General features: G+C 35.7%; 1 protein-coding gene across 3 annotated transcripts in view; it reads left to right on the top strand.

Annotated features, from left to right (window-relative positions):
* Positions 1–18,802, top strand: part of LOC150100777 (zinc finger MYM-type protein 4-like) — a 521,809-nt gene that overhangs the window by 146,870 nt on the left and 356,137 nt on the right. For all 3 annotated transcript variants that reach the window (XM_090402210.1, XM_090402209.1, XM_090402211.1), the window contains exon 10: positions 13,515–13,833. In XM_090402210.1, the coding sequence (XP_090258336.1) occupies positions 13,515–13,833 (319 nt within the window). The remainder of the gene's footprint in view (positions 1–13,514; positions 13,834–18,802) is intronic.

Below are 18,802 nucleotides of genomic sequence, written 5' to 3'. Positions count from 1 at the left end.
ATAAAAGATAGAACAAAAAAAGACTTGGACAAATTGGACCATAAAACTCAAGAATTAACATCAGTGCATCATGAATTACATCACAAAGTGCACTGACTGATTATCCTGATTATGACTCACTTTGGATACTTCACTGCAAGTGAGTTAAACACTTGAAGACTTCACCTTTGAAGAGAATGATCAATAATAACTGTGTTCCTGACTGTTCAGAGTCTCCATAACCCAGTTGGTATCGACAATGCCCTTTGGTTGGAAAGAAATGGGTTCAAATCCCATCTAGAACGCAAAGAACTTTTTTCAGGTCTTTTCAGCTGAAAGTGAGTTAGTCAGTCTGATGTGGAGGTGATAGGGCTTTTCATCCTCCCACAGAAACAGACAAACCAGCCACAATAACATGTAATTTACAGACTTATTATACTAGCCTCATGGTCGTATTTACTTCAGCTATAAATTCAAAACAGCCAGCCAACCAATCAGCTATGACTATTCATGCTCTAGTTAATAATACTTGTTAACAGATTGATGATGCAGGCTTACTAAAATGTACTTCTTACGTGTCCCAACTTAAGTTTATCCTCATTTGTTGCTTCAAGTCCCTTTCCCTGACTAAATTGAATAACTGTTGTAATAGATATGGTATGAAGGTCACCAATAAAAAAATAAAGACAATGAAAATAGGCAGAATCGTTGAAAATGTCAACTGTGTTGTGAACAGAGAACCTGTGGTACAAATAAAATGTTTCAGCTACTTAGGCACGATTTTTAGTGAAGGTGGTAAATTAAATATGGAAATAGACAACAGAATCAGCAAAACTGGTATGGTAGGAAGTCAATTGAATAGATTCATATGGAATAAGAGAGAAATTAGTCAGAACACTAAATTACCTGTATACAAGACAATGTTCAAACCAGTCTTATGGATCTGAGAGCTGGGTCAGAAGTAAAACACTTGACCAAAGACTAGAGACAGCAGATATGAGCGTCTTGAGAAAGATCAGAGGCATGAACAGATGGCATCAATGGCAATATCATATTAAAAACAAGGATATTAGGAAAGAATTGGACATTGTCAGCATCCAGGAATGCGTGCAGAGTTAATCTCAGGTGGCATGGTCACTTAAACAGAATGGGCGAGGAAAGATTAGCAAAACAAGTGTTCTCTGCCAGGTTGGCAGGAAAACGACCAAGAGGAAGACCAAGATATTGGTGGATTGATATGGTACAATGTGCCTTAGATGATAGAAATATAAGATAATGATAATATTGGAGTCTTGACAAGTAACAGACTGATTTGGAGGAAAATTGTAGATAGGAAGTTAGTAATGATGTAAATTTCTTATGCAGTACTATCATATCCTGTACACCCCTTGAGGGTACAGGATATGATAGAAAGAGTCTTCATTTTGCAAGTTTGCAGGTACAGATACTGTACTATCATGCAATCCCCGTACCTGCAAACTTGCAAAATGAAGACTCTTTCATCAATCAGGGATGTGTTCAGAACTCTAGATGATTTAATTTATATATTAAGGTCTCTTAAGAGTTAATTCAGTGCTCAGCTAAAAAGGTTTTGCAATTATACTAAAAGACAGGCCAATCTTCTGGTGTATAATTTTATATTTGATAAAATGCAGGATTGTTAATCTTATGTGTCAGAAAGGTTAAAATTCTCTAGGCAGTATTTTAATCTATAAGTCATTTACATTGATAGTTTCTGAAATTTGCTGTGAGTTTATATGGAACTTATTATGGTCACTCATCACACACATTGTACATTAAGTGACTCATCACCTGACATTTTTGAATGATTTTTTTGGGTTGTGTCTTCATTCACTGTATATTCTTGAAATGCTATGCACATTTTTCTGGTCACTGGTATAATGTTTCTGCTTAATACACTTATGAAATAAAAAAACACCAACAAATCTCAAAAAACATCAAAAATTCTACAATGAATGGGGAAAAACAGAAATACAACCCCCAAAAAACAACAAAATCTCAGAATTTCTCACACACAGAAAAAAAAAAAAAAAAAAATCCAAATTGACTTCACTAACATGAAGGTTCTTAATTCCAATATCAGTGATGTGCACTTTAACCCACAGTCATCCAAACCCTATATGCTATATAAAGCTCAATCCCAGTTGACACTCTCACAATAACATGGCTCCTCATTTTCAATTATGGCTTTCGCAAGAAGGATGGAACCTGTGCTTTTTTCAGGTTTGATATCCCATGCCAAAAATAATTACACCTGGAATCCAATTTACATGATCTGCTTTCGCTCAAGATATCCTTATCTCACTTCGTTGCTTTCATTTGCTGCCTCTACCATTCTCCATACTTCACTGGCCTCTTTGATTTCTCATCTCTGAAAGTCAACACATACAATCTAATCATCTCAACACCATATAATACCTGCAGTGCTCAGGTAACTCATTCTTCATTATTCTCTCCTCAGATTAACTCTCACATGTAATCTTGTTTGTATTAAACATGTCTGGTCCAAAGTGGCCTTCAGTCTTCAAGAAACTTGGTATTCTTTTCCATTCTAAATGGTACTTCTCTCATCCCCCCCCCCCTCCTGCTCAACTCTTGATACTTTATAAAGCTCAAAACCACCCAACCTTAGTATGCTGTTCCCACATTTGTGGTGGTGCACCTAAAACTTCCCTCAGAAGTACAGAAGCAAGCATTCTGCTTAATTGATCCTTCCCTTCACTGTCTCCCACCAGTCACTTTTTCATAAATGTTCTGTTACCGCATTGTGTCCCTTCTGTAGGTATTTCCTGCTCCTCTGAATTGGCTGCTACTATCCTTCCACTTTGCTGTACCCATATAAACACAAGCAGCTGACGGTAACACCCCATAATATGATTCAACTCCAAACTCATCAAACCAATTCTTATCCTTTTCCTTCGTTTCCTACACCTCTTCTCTTTGGAACAATTCTCCATATTGTTTTCCCAAATACCTACAACCTTCCAGTTTTCAAAAAAATCACACAAACCTTCTGTCATAGGTCTTGGGACCTATGACAGAAGGTTTTATATTACATGATATTATATTTCTTTAAAATTCTGGGTATTTTTACTGAAGTGCCTCCCCCTCAATAAGTTCTTGGACTCCCTGGAAGAGCATTCATAATAGTCATAGTAAAAAAAAAAAAATCAGCTATTGCAGTTTAAATGATTTTCAGCATTTTCCTTGTCATATAATATAAAATCTGATTAATAGCAAAATTTCGGAATAGTAACAATTGAATATGTTTAAATTTCTTCATATGTTTAAAGTGAAACAAGTATTCATATTTACAAATTTAGGGACACAAAACACGTGTGTTGAAATGATTATTTTACTTATTATTAATAAAATAACACTTGGACGTTTCGACCCCTGTATTGAGGTCATCATCAGAAAGATACATGTGTATAGGAAACCAAGCTACATGCTCTTGCACTCTATAAAGGTAAATTAAATCAACTCTGTTAATTAATCTTTTTCTTAGCCTGATCTCTAGTGATAAAATAAAAAATAAATAAATAAATAAATAAATAAAAAACTATAATAAACTCTGCTAAAGTCCTCCTGTACTAAGATTCTTCTGAATTTGTACAGTTCAGATTGTTATACTACGATTTTCTTCTGGACTTGTACAGTTCAAGTTGCCTATTGACACACCTAGTTCCACACCTAGCCCATCAAGGGGTTGACAAAATACAATGCACATGTAACCTACCATACATAGGGGAAACAGGGCAAACCATTCCAATTAGGAAGGACGAACACCAACGACACATTAAATATCTCCATTTTGGAAAAAACGGTCTTTCTGACCATGCACTCCAAACATACCACAGAATTGATTGGAAGATACCAAGTTCCTACACTGCACCAAAACCTAGTTCGAGAGAAAATTTAAAGAAGCCTGTGAAATGCTCAAATATAATCCAAATCTGAACAAAAATGATGGTCTAACCATTCCAAGAATGTGGAGGACCCATTTGTAACCTTTATAGCAGGCATGAGCAACCTTTCCTAGTTCGCGGGCCAAATTATCATTCTGTCTCCGAGTCAAGGGCCGGACCAAATTATTAAATAAAATAAATTAATATTAAATCAATTAAAACAAATTGCTACTTCATATTTCATTTATTTATAATATTATGCTTTGGTATAAAGCTCTACATAAATTTTATAATATAATTAACGACATAAAACAATTTAATGTGATGATTGGCCTTGTACTTCAACTACAAGACTATCAATATTGACGTTAATGTTACTTAAGGATAATCGCATAGAATTTTTGAGGTTTTCGTCTATTATTCTTGTCCAAATTTTTGATTTATTGTATTTCATCCTCGAAAAAAACTGCTCACACATATATGTGCTGCCGAAAAGACCAAATGATTTTTCTTGAAAAGGCGTGTAAATTTGTATATTTTTCTTCCACCAAATAAAATTTATAAAAAAATCTGTCTCAAAGCAATGTTGTTAAATTGTGATTTTAGCCCTAAATCTGCCTGAAGCTCAGTAAGTTCCATCTGTAAGTTTTCTGGCACATTATTTGCATCAACATCTCGGACAAGCAAATATAGCGAATGTGGAGTCTTTGTTTTTGAAGTCAGCAAATCTTGTATCAAATTGCTCTATTAGTTCATCTATCAGTTCATTTCCATAACAATTATAAGGGATATTTTTATGAGTTGCTAGAGTAGGAAAATGATAACAATTTTTAGCTCTTATCTGACTTTCCAACAATCTTAGTTTATTACAAAAGCTTTGACATGTCCATGCAGTTCATGAACCAATTGTCCTTGTTTTTGCAATTTAAGATTCAGTTCGTTTAGGTATCCGGTGACATGTACAAGGAATGCTAAATCACATACCCACTCATCATCTTTTACTTGGTTAATTGTGTTTCCTTTTATGTCCATAAAATCTGCAATGTCTTGTCTCAGATCATAAAACCATTTTAACATTTTACCTTTACTCAACCACCTCACTTCACAATAATAAGACACATCTTCATAATCCGAAAATAGGTCTGTCAAATACTTCTTAAATTGGTCGTGATTAAGTGCACGTGACTTAATAAAGTTAATACTGGCTACTACAACTTCCATAACATTTGTGAATTTAATCGATTTGCACACAGATTTTGTTGGTGGATAATGCAGTGAAAATTTGTTAAATTTTCCGGATGGATCTGTAGTTCTATTGCTTTTTCATGAACTATTTCAATAAATCCCTTCTGTTGCAGTGGCTCTATCAGTGCATATGCCAGATAGTGAACTCCATTTAAGCCCAAATCTCTCGAAGACTATGTTGACTGTTTCAAATATATCTTCACCGGTAGTTATTCCTTTTAACGGATGAAGCGCCAATAATTCTTCTGTGATGTTGAAATCTGCATCAACTCCTTGAATAAATATTACTAGTTGTGCTGTATCGGAGGCATCGGTGCTGTCATCCAAAGCAATTGAAAATGCTTCCAATCTAGCAATCTTCTCTTCTAAACTTTTTTTGATATCATCAGCCATAATTTCTATCCGCCTGACAACAGTACGTCTCGACAAACGAATATTCTCGAAGTCTTTTTTTCTTTTCAGGACATATTATACTTGCAACATCCAGCAGACATTCTTTGATAAATTTTCTTTCACCAAATGACTTAGAATGCTTAGCGATTTTTTCTCTTACCACAAAGCTGGCTGTGGTGCTGCATTCTTTGCTTGTTGAACATTTGCTGCTGGGTATCCAAGTTCTTCAACTTTTGTATTTCATCTTTTCATAGTTGTCCATCAGTTTTTGGGTGATCCGCATGTCTCGAAGTAGTGTCTCTTCAAGTTGTATTCTTTGTTGACGGATACGGATTGGTTGCACAGCAGACATACAGGCAAACCTTTATTCAGAATAAAATAATAACCCTCCGTCCAGTTGTCTTGAAATTGAAGATTCTCTGCATCTACTTTTCTTTTTTTTTTCCATAACCCCTGACATTGTCCCAAAGTTATAAGCGATATTCAGAACTGTCAAACAAAACTGTATTCTACACCGCAGGCACTGAACAGAACACACCATCAACACAGGCACCGAAGAAACAGAACATAACATCAATGCAGGCACCGAACAAAGCGCAATACCAATGCAAGTGACATGTTGTAACACGTTCATATACGCCACTAGTCAAAGTGAGAAAGAGACCTTGGTTGGAGAAAACATAGTGTGTTTTGCGCAAGTCATATGACGTCAGCTTAATGTGAGTTAGTAGAACACACCATGTTTTCTCCCACCACGAATCAGACAAACTTCACTGAAATAGATTAGGGCCAGATCTGGCCCGCTGGCCGGGAGGTTGCCCATATGTGCTTTATAGTAACAAGAACAAGCCAAAGAAAAATCTCAATACAAGACTTGGTGAAGTGTTTTTTTTTTTTCTTTCTTCCTTTAACATTCAATAGCAACTTGAACTGTACAAGTCCAGAAGAAAGTAGTATAACAATCTGAACTGTACAAATCCGAAGAATCTTAGTACAGGAGGACTTTAGCAGGGTTTATTGTTGTTTTTTATTTATTAATTTTATTTTTATTTTTTTATAATAAGTAAAATGATTATTTTACTTATTAATAATAAGTAAAATGATTATTTTACTTATTAATAATAAGTAAAATAATCATTTCAACATGTGTTTTGTGTCCCTAAATTCGTAAATATGAATACTGATCACCATGTAACCTTAAAAGAAAGTGAAACAAGTATAACTGTATAAAACTATGTAAGCAAATACTTTACGTCTTTATCTTGTCAATCATTTCCTGGTGCTTAGCTGTTTTTTCACTGTTTTATATCTTCAGTGAAATGAATTTCAAGTTGAATGAGACATATTTCAATCTTAATTCCTCCTTTTCATCATTTTGTACATTTTTAAAAAATTCAAAATATGTATTTATTTTATATTGTTTATTGTATTTTATTTTAGTAATAATTTTAATAAATTGTAATTTTTGAAATAATTTTAATTTTAATTAAATAAATACATTTTAATAAATATTAAAATAAATTTATTTGAATAATTTTATTTTACTAATAATTTTAATAAATCGTTAGCTGTCTATCATCCGTTTTTCTCAAAATACAGTATGGTGCAAAAAAAAATGTACCGAATATATGTTATGGAGTAAACGGGTTTATTAAGTTCATCAAGGTTTGAAGGCTGAAGGCAGATCATGGTGGAATACCCATTCTTGGACCATTTGCTCTACCAGCTGCATGTGAATGAAAATAATGCTCAACAATAAATGTCTTTTCTTCAAATGCAACACCATTGCTACAGCTAAATGTAATGTTGTAGACTCTACACATGCTCTTCTGTTAATGGGCATGCAGTTGAATAGCATATCTCATAGCACGTGTACTGAAATGGGTATAGAAGTTAAGTACTTTTTTGGGCGCTAGGAAAGTGGTGAATTATAAAAACTTTAATCTTGTTAGATTTTACCTCGCACCAGATGACTTCAAATTCCTTGCTGCATGAAATACTGTTACTAATACTACAATCATTGTTTTCAACACTAACTGGATTCTAGTCATCTGATATCATTAACAGCATGACCCTTCTCTCCTATCCTGTCTATCCTTCCTAAAAATACTGTGCCCTTTACACTCAATACCAGTTAGTATGCCTGATTCTGATAGCCAGGTCTCACTAATGCCTACAATCTGAGGTCCCAACATATTGACCAAGGCAACAAACTCTACCCCTTTGTTTCTGATACCCCTAGCATTCGTATATAGACATAATAAGCTACCTACATGTTCTTTTGTATACTCTTGTTTGCAGTCTGCATGACACAGTTGGACAACTTGCAGATCTCTAATCTTCTGCAGTGCCTTATACATATAGACATCTTTCCACATGTTTGAGCCATTGAACTGGTATGGCACAAAAACACAGTACTCAATAACTACAATGATATATGTTACGGAGTCATTTTCATCAAATTCCTGCCATGTACCCTCAAGGGGTGTACAGGATATGATAGTACTACATGAAAAAATTACATCATTACTAACTTCCTATCTACAATTTTCCTCCAAATCAGTCTGTTACTTGTCAAGACTCCAAAATTATCAGATCTTATATTTCTATCATCTAAGGCACTTTGTACCGTATCAATCCAAATATATCTTGGTCTTCCTCTGGGTCATCTTCCTGCCATCCTGGCAGAGAACACTTGTTTTGCTAATCTTTTCTCTCCCATTCTATTTAAGTGACCATATCATCTGAGATTAGCTCTGCTAACGCATTCCTGGATGCTGACAATGTCAAGTTCTTTCTTAATATCCTCATTATTAATATGATATTGCCATCTGTTCACGCCTTTAATCTTTCTCAGGACTCTCATATCTGCAGTTTCTAGTCTTTGGTCAAGTGTTTTACTTCTGACCCAGCTCTCGGATCCATAAGTTAAAACTGGTTCGAAAACTATCTTGTATACAGCTAATTTAGTGTTCCGACTAATTTCTCGCATATTTCATATGAATTTATTCAATTGACTTCCTACCATATCAGCTTTGTTGATACTGTTCTCTATTTCCATATTTAATTTACCATCTTCACTAAAAATCATGCCTAAGTCGCTGAAATTGGCTTACTTGTTCAACAGGTTCTCTGCTCACAACGTAGTTTACATTTTCAATGATTCTGCCTATATTCATTGTCTTTGTCTTTTTACTGACCTTCATACCATATCTATTACAATAGTTATTCAATTTAGTCAGAGAATCTTGCAAACTTGTAGCAGATTTATTTAGGTATAACATCGTCTGCATAAAGCAAAGAGCTGATTAACATCTCCAATTTTGATATCATGTTTAATACCACTTTCCTTCATAATGTGATCCATATAGATAATGAATAACAGAGGGGATAATGTACATCCTTGTCTCACACCAGATTTAACATTAAACCATCTTCCTGTACTTCCTTCAATTCTAACTGCTGACTTACAACTCAAATAAAGGCTAAGTATTGCTTGATATAATGCCTTATTGATACCATATAACTGTAGAGTATTGAATAGCTTCCCCCTTGGCACCTTGTCATATGCCTTTTCCAAATCGACAAAACTTAAATACAGATCTTTGTTATATTCCCATGCTTTCTCAACTATTTGTCGTAAAGTGAAGATCTGATCCTGACAGCCTCTATTTGGCCTGAATCCAGCTTGTTCTTCACCCAGCTTTTCTTCCACAATTCTTCTCAATCGTTTCTCAAGTATACTTGCATAGATCTTGCCAGGAACACTTAGTAGGGAAATACCTCTGTAATTCTCACATTCAGTTTTATTTCCCTTTTTATATATGGGTACTATGAGAGCACTACTGCAATCATCGGGAATTCGTCCCTCTATCCAGGCTTTCTGAACTATGCAGTGCAGCCACTGTAAGACTTTTATACCACCATACTTCAGCATTTCTGGTCAAATATCATCTACTCTTGCTGCCTTTCCACATTTTAAGCCTTTGATGGCTTTTTCTACTTCAAGTATGGATATGTATTCCTGACTGCATGCCTGGTCACTGTTTTTTGACACTGTGCTGTCATCACTGCTTGTTTCATTTAGCAGTTTTTCAAAGTTTCTTCCATTTTCATGTCACCTTTATCATCTCTAACTCCTTTTACAGCACTCTTTCCTCCATTCCTAAGCTTTTTCAACAACCTCCAGAATATTTTGCCACCTTCTTGATATTTATTTTCTATATTCTTGCCAAAGTCCTCCCATGACTTTTGTTTAGCTAGTTTTGCACACTGTTTAGCATTCTTGCATTTGTCTCTGTATTTTCTAAAAGCACTGCCTCTTTAACTTTCTGTGTCCACCATGGAGTTCTAATTTTTCTATCCTTGCAGACAACTTCACCACATGTCTCTCTAGCTGAGTCAGTCAGGGCTTTCTTCAAGGCTTGCCACTGAATCTCCAAGGTTATTCCTGTTCTCAAACTCTTTCATTTTTTCTTCAATAATCTTTGTGTATTTTAGTGTACAGTTCACCTGAGAGCTGCTGAACTTTTATTCGCTTTAAAACTTTCTTACATGTTATTCTTTTCAGTATGAAATTCAATTTTATCCTGCTCAAGACTATATAGTGATCGCTTCCAATTACAAATCCTCTGTACACTCTGGTGTCCTGCACCAGGGAGAAAACATCACTATCAACAATAACATAGTCAATGAGACTTTTCTTATTCCTTGCCTCTTCTCTCCATATGAATTTGTGCACATTTTTATGTTGGAACATGGTGTTAGTAATAACCAGTCCATGTCCTGAGCAGAAATCCAACAGATATTTGCCATTATTATTAGCTTTGCTCTTTTCTCCAAATTTTCCCAAAATATTTTTGCATGTCTCACAATTATTTCCTACTCTCCTATTTAGATCCCCAACAAGGACCAACTTTTCCTTTTTCATTGTGTCAGTTGCTTTTTCTAAAGTATCAAAAAATTCCTCCACTTCTACCTTAGTAGAACCTTCCATGGGAACATAGGCACAAATAAGTCTTGTTGTTCAGTTCCTCATTCTTATATTTGCCCACATTACTCTACTTGAGACTGCCTGCCATTCAAAAAGATTAAGCTTCGTATTTTGTGTTGAATACTATGGCTACTCCTTCTTTTCCTTGATTGTCATTGCCTGAATATAACATTTTGTATTTATTGCTCAGAAAGATCTCACCAGTTTTGGTCTTTTTTGTTTCAGTCACCCCTATTATGTCAATCTGGTACTTATCTAATTTCTCAGTTAGCTCCATTTCTTTTTGTATTCAGGCTTCTTATGTTGATAGTAACAATCTTTAACTCTGGTGATGTTGAGTTGGGGTGTGTTTTCAGATTTGTTCCAGTACCTGACTTTTTGCTGTTCGCCCTGGTTCCCTGGCGAAAACAACGGGGGACTTGTTTAAGCTGGCGAAACCCCAGCCGGCATGAAATTTTGTCATGTTGTACCATCATTTTTTATTTTGGTTTAACCAATAAGAAGACAATTTGGTCGGCTAAATCCCAAATTGCCAGCCCATCCTCGTTCATTCAGTATCAAAGTAGATACCCAATAGTGTGCACCACGAGAAGGTGAGGATTGGACATTAGGTCAGAAGCCCTGGTCGGTTCTCTGCATTCCTTTAAAGGCTATGTGGAGGTCTCCTCTCAGGTATACAGCTTTGACCCTTAAGCACCCCATGTTACGGAGTAGATGGATTTATTAACAAAGAAATATATGTTTACACATGATGATATGTACATCAGCGATTATCTGTGGAATCTTGGTCGAATAAAGCATTAACGATGGTAGATTATGTGCTCGAAATGGGCACTTGGTACATTTTCGTAATGCATGTGAAGTTGGAGAACAAGGGTTGGAACATCTGCTGTGTCTATTGTGTAATTTTATCCTTTAGTTCATCAAGGTTTGAAGACGGGTCATGGTGGAATACCCATTCTTTCAGCATATTCCAAATGAAGGCATCGAGTGATGTTGAGATGAGTTGCTCTACAAATTCTGTATGAATGAAAAATAATGCTGAGCAATAAATGTCTTTTCTTCCAACATTAACACTATTGCTTCGGCTAAGTATAATTGTGTAGACTCTACATGTGCTCTTCTATTAATATGCATGCAGTTGAATAGCATATCTCTTAGCATGCATACTGAAAAGGATGTCTAAGTTCAGTACTTTTTTTTTTTTCTTGCACTATACCGTACTATTAGCTAAGACCAAAATCCACTGCCTACTTGCTCATTGGTAGTCCCCGACTTATGTAAATTCGGACTTAACAAATTAACCTGAAAGGCTAGTACAGGCTAAGAAAGTGAGGAATTATAAAAACTTCAGCCAGCCTATGTTATTTGCACAGCATCTAAAGGGCATTTTTAAGCAAGACAAATAGCACATGATATATATATATATATGCATATATATCTGCTTTCCTAATTTTGCTTTAAACACAGATATGCTATATTTGCATTGGCTTAGTGTTGCATATTTCATTGTATTTGTGTTCATTTTTTAAGGTTTTCATGCTGTATATATTTTTAGTGTCTGTGCCATATATTTTTTGAGTTTGTGTGCACTGTGCTAGAATACTTTTCCTTTAGTGTTGCATGGTGATCAGCAATCATTTCAGACAAATTATGGCGACTACAACAATATTAGAAATATTGTTGTAGTCTCCATAATTTGTCTGAAATGACAAATTATGTCATTAGAAATGACATAATTTCTTTATTAGAAATACTACAACAGTATTTCTAATACTGTTGTAGTCTCCATAATTTGTCCGAAATGTGCTAGAATATGATTATGACTTCAGACAGGAAGGAAGAGAAGTGGGAAAAATGAATGTAAATGCTTGATAATTGTACTTGAGATGAAAATCGAAATGTTCAGTTATCACATAATGATTTCATATAAAAGTCAAATGGCCAAACTCTCCCCCCCCCCCAATGTTCTCACACCGTTTATGCTGTATTACTTTACTTTGTGTTAATAATTACATATTAAAATCTAATCTGTGTGTGAATTCTGTGAATGAAACTAATAGAAATAACCTTTAAAACATGTATGTACTGGAGTATGATGATTACTGAGTGAGAGTGTTAAATCTGTCTTACATGAAATTCTAGTTATGTAGAGTGAAATGTGTAACCCTTGCATAAGTCGAGGGACTGTCAGTATTTATAGCCTAGAACAGACACAGAATGCTGTACTTAAGTGATGGATTCCATGTATGATAAAGATGTACCTAATAAAGTAGCTGATCAGTGTAGATATTTGAAGAAATACTGATATATCAGTTTTTCTGAGTCTCAAAATAAAAACACAAAATGAACTATAAAAGCTTTTCTAAATTAAGAAGAAAAATTTAAAAAAAAGCAATTTCAACTTCCCATTAAAGCGCAAAATCTCTAGCACTGCTAAAAGAGGGGGGGAGGGCTACTGTAACTTTTTTTGATTGTATATGTTTTTTGTTAAAACACACACACACAGTGTTTTAGCTTGAATCTTTTGCTACTCTGTTTACAAGACAGTAGTACTAAAGTATGCCAGAGATGTATTATTATCCTAAGAAAGCAGTTCTATTTAGGGTCAAATTCTAAGGAATAAAAATGATATGAATTATTTTCTTGAGTGTGTTCCTTAACTGTTTTTAAATTCTTCTTTCTCAGTAATTAGAAGGCTTGATGTGGGATTTCAAGTGACTTGCTTCCCAAACTTCCATGATCAAATATGTAATAGGAAACTGTTTTTTAAGATCTTCTAGATCAAGAGCATTACTTGTTTTGTGTTGTTGTTTGTTAGATACATAAATGCTTTCTCTCTCTTTTCTGTTTTTTTTTAATCCCTCTTTCACAATGAATACTTATCAAATAACTTATTGATTATTTCTGGAAAAAAAAAAGTTATTTTCTTTGAAATTATTTTACCCTAATGTATTATTTTTATTTTTTAATAGGTAAAGAAGTACAACTTTGATATGATTGAAAGAGTAGACTCAAATAATCATGTCCAGCTGTTCTGTTCTCTCAATTGCTTGTCAATGTTCAGGGTTAGTTTAAATGCATCTTCTTCCCGTAGCATAAGATGTGATCATTGCAATCAGAATCTACCTGCACAGTATCATCTTACTATGAGTGATGCTTCTATACGTAACTTTTGTTCATACAATTGTGTTATTCAGTTTCAAAGCCAGTTTACTAACATTCCTACCCTAACTACAGCAACACCTTCAGTCAGACAGAGTTCTTCTAACCAGCCTCCTTCTACTGCTTCTGGTATGTATCTTTTCCTTCACGTAATTGTCTGTTGGTTCTCTTTTTTTAATTACTCTAATACCAGTAGTATTAGTATTTTTAATACTATTAAAATAGGAAAAATTTATGAAACAGTGATTCAATTTAAAAATGAATTACATTTTTGATTTATCAACTCAATACTCTTCTGGGGGAATATTATTTCAGTTTTTTGATAGATTTCCTGATATTGAAGATTTTTTTGATATATCCTCTCTACTGAACGCATTTTAATTTGTATAATGATATTATGCAATATACTTTTGGAAACTCTGGAAAAATAATGAAGCAAATATAGACCACTGTTTGATTATTATTATTATATATTATTGGGGGTGTATAAGGGTCAAAGCTATATAAATGAGAGGAGACCTCCACATAGCATTTAAAGGAATGCGGAGAACTGACCAGGACTTCTGACCTAATGTCCAATCCTCACCTTCTCGTGGTGCACCCTGTTGGGTATCTGAACGAAATACCTGGATACTGAACGAACGAGGATGGGCTGGCAATTTGGGATTTAATCTACCAAATTGTATTCATATTGGCTTAAATGAATATTGAAAATGATGGTACAAAATGACAAAATTTCATGCCGGCTGGGGCGTCACCCAGTTAAACAAGGCCCCCGTTGTTTTTGCCAGGGAACCAGGGAAAACAACAAAAAGTCAGCTACTGGAACAAATCTGAAAGCACACTCGAAATCAATATCACCAGAGTTAAAGATCGGTACTATCAACATAAGAAGCTTGAATGGCAAAGAAATGGAGCTACCTGAGGAATTAGATAAGTACCAGATTGATATAATGGGGGTGACTGAAACAAAAAAGACAAAAACTGGTGAGATCTTTCTGAAAAGTAAATACAGAATGTTATATTCAGGAAATGACAATCAAGGAAAAGGAGGAGTAGCCATAGTATTCAACACAAAATACGAGGCTTAATCTTCTTGAATGGCAGGCTGTCTCAAGTAGAGTGATGTGGGCGAATATCACAACGGGGAATTGGACGATGAGACTTATATGTGCCTATGGTCCCACAGAAGGTTCTACTAAGGTAGAAATGGAGGAATTTTTTGATACTTTAGAAAAAGCAACTGACACAATGAAAAAGGAAAAGTTGCTCCTTGTTGGGAATCTAAATAGCAGAGAAGGAAATTATTGTGAGACATACAAAAATATTTTGGGAAAATTTGGAGAAAAGAGCAAAGCTAATAATAAAGGCAAATATCTGTTGGATTTCTGCTCAGGACATGGACTGGTTATTACTAACACCATGTTCCAACATAAAAATGTGCACAAATTCGTATGGAGAGAAGAGTCAAGGAATAAGAAAAGTCTCATTGACTATGTTGATAGTGATGTTTTCTCCCTGGTGCAGGACACCAGAGTGTACAGAGGATTTGAAATTGGGAGCGATCACTATATAGTCTTGAGCAGGATAAAATTGAATTTCATATTGAAAAGAATAACATGTAAGAAAGTTTTAAAGCGAATAAAAGTTGAGCAGCTCTAAGATGTGAACTGTAGACTAAAATACACAAAGATTATTGAAGAAAAAATAAAAGAGTTCGAGAACAGGAACCAAACTTGGAGATTCAATGGCAAGCCTTGAAGAAAACCCTGATTGATTCAGCCAGAAAGTCATGTGATTAGATTGTCTGCAAGGATAGAAAAATCAGAACTCCATGGTGGACACAGGAAGTTAAAGAGGCAGTGAAGGAAAAGAAGAAAGCATATCAAAAGTTCCTGGCAAATAAGTCTGCTTGTGCTCTTAGAGAATACAGAGACAAATGTAAGAAAGCTAAACAGTGTGTAAAACTATCTAAACAAAAGTCATGGGAAGACTTTGGCAAGAACATAGAAAATAAATATCAAGAAGGTGGTAATATATTCTGGAGGTTGTTGAAGAAGCTTAGAAATAGAGGAAAGAGTGCTGTAAAAGGAGTTAGAGATGATAAAGGTGATATGAAAACAGGAGAAAAAGATATCCTTGAAGTATGGAGTAATTACTTTGAAAAACTGCTAAATGAAATAAGCAGTGATAGCACAGTGGTTAAAAACACTGACCAGGCATGCAGTCAGGAATACATATCCATACTTGAAGTAGAAAAAGCCATCAAAGGCTTGAAATGTGGAAAGGCAGCTGGAGTAGATGATATTTGACCAGAAATGCTGAAGTATGGTGGTATAAAAGTCTTACAGTGGCTGCACTGCATAGTTCAGAAAGCCTGGACGGAGGGACAAATTCCCGATGATTGGAGTAGAGCTCTAATGCCATATATAAAATGGGAAATAAAACTGAATGTGAGAATTACAGAGGTATTTCTCTACTGAGTGTTCTTGGCAAGATCTATGCAAGTATTATTATTATCATTATTATTTCAGGCGACTCCAGGGAGGCACTAAACATCATGTCCACACAACTATACGACATTTGAACTCGCTCACCGTCATAGCACCCACAACAGACTCTGGCAGCTTATTCCACTCATTTACCACTCTAAAAGTAAAGAACCCAGCTCTAACACCCCTGCTAACCACACTCTTGCCCAGCTTCCATAGGTGTCCCCTAGTTTTCCCACCACCAGTCCTGATCTCAAAAATATCCTCAGAATTAATTCTATAGAAACCCTTTAGCCATTTGAATGTCTCAATCACATCTCCCCTTTTCAGCCTATCAACTAATTTCTGCAGCCCACAAATCTTCAACCTGTTCTCATATGGTTCATTCCATAGACCTGCTATCATCTTAGTCACTTGCCTCTGGATCCTCTCCACCTTCTCCCCATCAAGAAGGAACCGAGGTGACCAAATCTGGGCACAGTAGTCGAGGTGAGGTCATATCAAGGCTCGGTACAGAGGTACAATAACTTGCTTGTCTCTGCTTGTCAAGGTATTTTTCAACAACCAAGTGAGTTGATGAGCTGATTTAGCTACTTTTGCAATGTGCCCCCCTAAACTTCATCTCCCTATCCACCAACACTCCCAAGTCCCTGGCCTCATCAATCTCTTGGAGTACAGTTCCACCAATGTGGTATACTGCTGCTAATCTTTTCACCCCAAAATGCATAACCTTACATTTTGTCACATTAAATTGACATCCATTCTCCTTAGCCCAGAACTCCAATCTATCTAAGTCATCCTGCAAGACTTTGACATCTTCTGCATTCACTACCGCCCTACCCAACTTTGCATCATCAGCGAACAAATGAACTGTTCCACTTAGATCCTTCCCTATATCGTTAATGAACAGATTAAACAGCAGTGGTCCAAGAACAGAACCCTGCAGCACACCACTAGTCACAGGCCGTCTTTTGGACTCTACTCCTGAATAAACTACTCTTTGATATCTCTCCATCAACCACCCACCTATCCATCTCACGAACCCTATATCCATTCCCATATGTTGTAGTTTACGGATTAGAATTACATGTGGTCAAATGCCTTTGCCAGGTCCAGCAGTATCACTGTAAACCCATTTCCCTTATCCAGTTCAGCCATCACCTTGATATAAAACTTGAGCAAGTTACTGAGGCATGATCTACCCTTCACAAAGCCATGCTGTCCCCTGTACAGTATCTCATTTTCATCAATCCACTCCTGTATTTTTCCCTTGACTACTTTCTCCAAGACCTTGACAACGACTCCTGATATGCTGATCGGTAGGTAATTTGCAACCGTAGTCTTGGATCCTCCTTTATGCAGTGAAACTATTTTCCCCTCTTTCCACACCTTTGGGACTAAACCAGACCCAAGACTCAGATTAAACCACATGGTCAAGGGCACCGATAATTCCTTAGACGCTTCATGCAAGACCCGTGCCGGTAACTTGAGAAACTGTTGAGAAGAATTGTGGAAGAAAATCTTGGTGAAAAACAAGCTGGATTCAGGCCAAAAAGAGGCTGTCAGGATCAGATCTTCACTTTACGAGAAATAGTTGAAAAAGCATGGGAATATAACAAAGATCTGTATTTAAGTTTTGTCGATCTGGAAAAGGCATATGACAAGGTGCCAAGAGAGAAGCTATTCAATACACTACAGGTATATGGTGTCAAAGGGGCATTACATCAAGCAATACTTAATCTGTATTTGAGTTGTACGTTGGCAATTAGAATTGAAGGAAGTACAGGAAGATGGTTTAATGTTAAATCTGGTGTGAGACAAGGATGTACATTATTCCCTCTGTTATTCATTATCTATATGGATCATATTATGAAAGAAAATGGTATTAAACATGATATCAGAATTGGAGATGTTAATGTCAGCTCTTTGCTTTATGGGTGATGTTATACTTCTAAATAAATCCGCTTCAAGTTTGCAAGATTCCCTGACTAAATTGAATAACTGTTGTAATAGATATGGTATGAAGGTCAGCATTAAAAAGACAAAGACAATGAAAATAGGTAGATTTGTTTGAAATGTCAACTGTGTTGTGAACGGGGAAACCTGTAAAACAAGTAAAACATTTCAGCTAGTTAGGCACGATTTTTACTGAGGATGGTAAATTAAATATGCAAATAGACAACAGAATTAACAAAGCTGGTATGGTAGGAAGTCAATTGAATAAATTCATATGGAATAAGAGAGAAATTAGTCGGAACACTAAATTAGCTGTATACAAGACAGTGCTCAAACCAGTTTTAACTTATGGATCTGAGAGCTGGGTCAGAAGTAAAACACTTGACGAAAGACTAGAGACCGCAGGTATGAGAGTCCTGAGAAAGATTAGAGGCGTGAACAGATGGCATCAATGGCAATATCTTATTAAAAATGAGGATATTAGGAACGAACTTGACATTGTCAGCATCCAGGAATGCGTTAACAGAACTAATCTTAGGTGGTATGGTCACTTAAACAGAATGGGCGAGGAAAGATTAGCAAAATTAGCAAAACAAGTGTTCTCTGCCAGGTTGGCAGGAAAACGACCCAGAGGAAGATCAAGATATAGG

The sequence above is a fragment of the Typopeltis vanoorti genome, chromosome 12 (genome assembly GCF_054136105.1).
Source record: "Typopeltis vanoorti isolate ZY-2024b chromosome 12, IOZ_Tvanoo_1.0, whole genome shotgun sequence".
Taxonomy (NCBI): Eukaryota; Metazoa; Arthropoda; class Arachnida; order Uropygi; family Thelyphonidae; genus Typopeltis; species Typopeltis vanoorti.
This window is presented reverse-complemented; position numbering and strand designations above follow the sequence as displayed.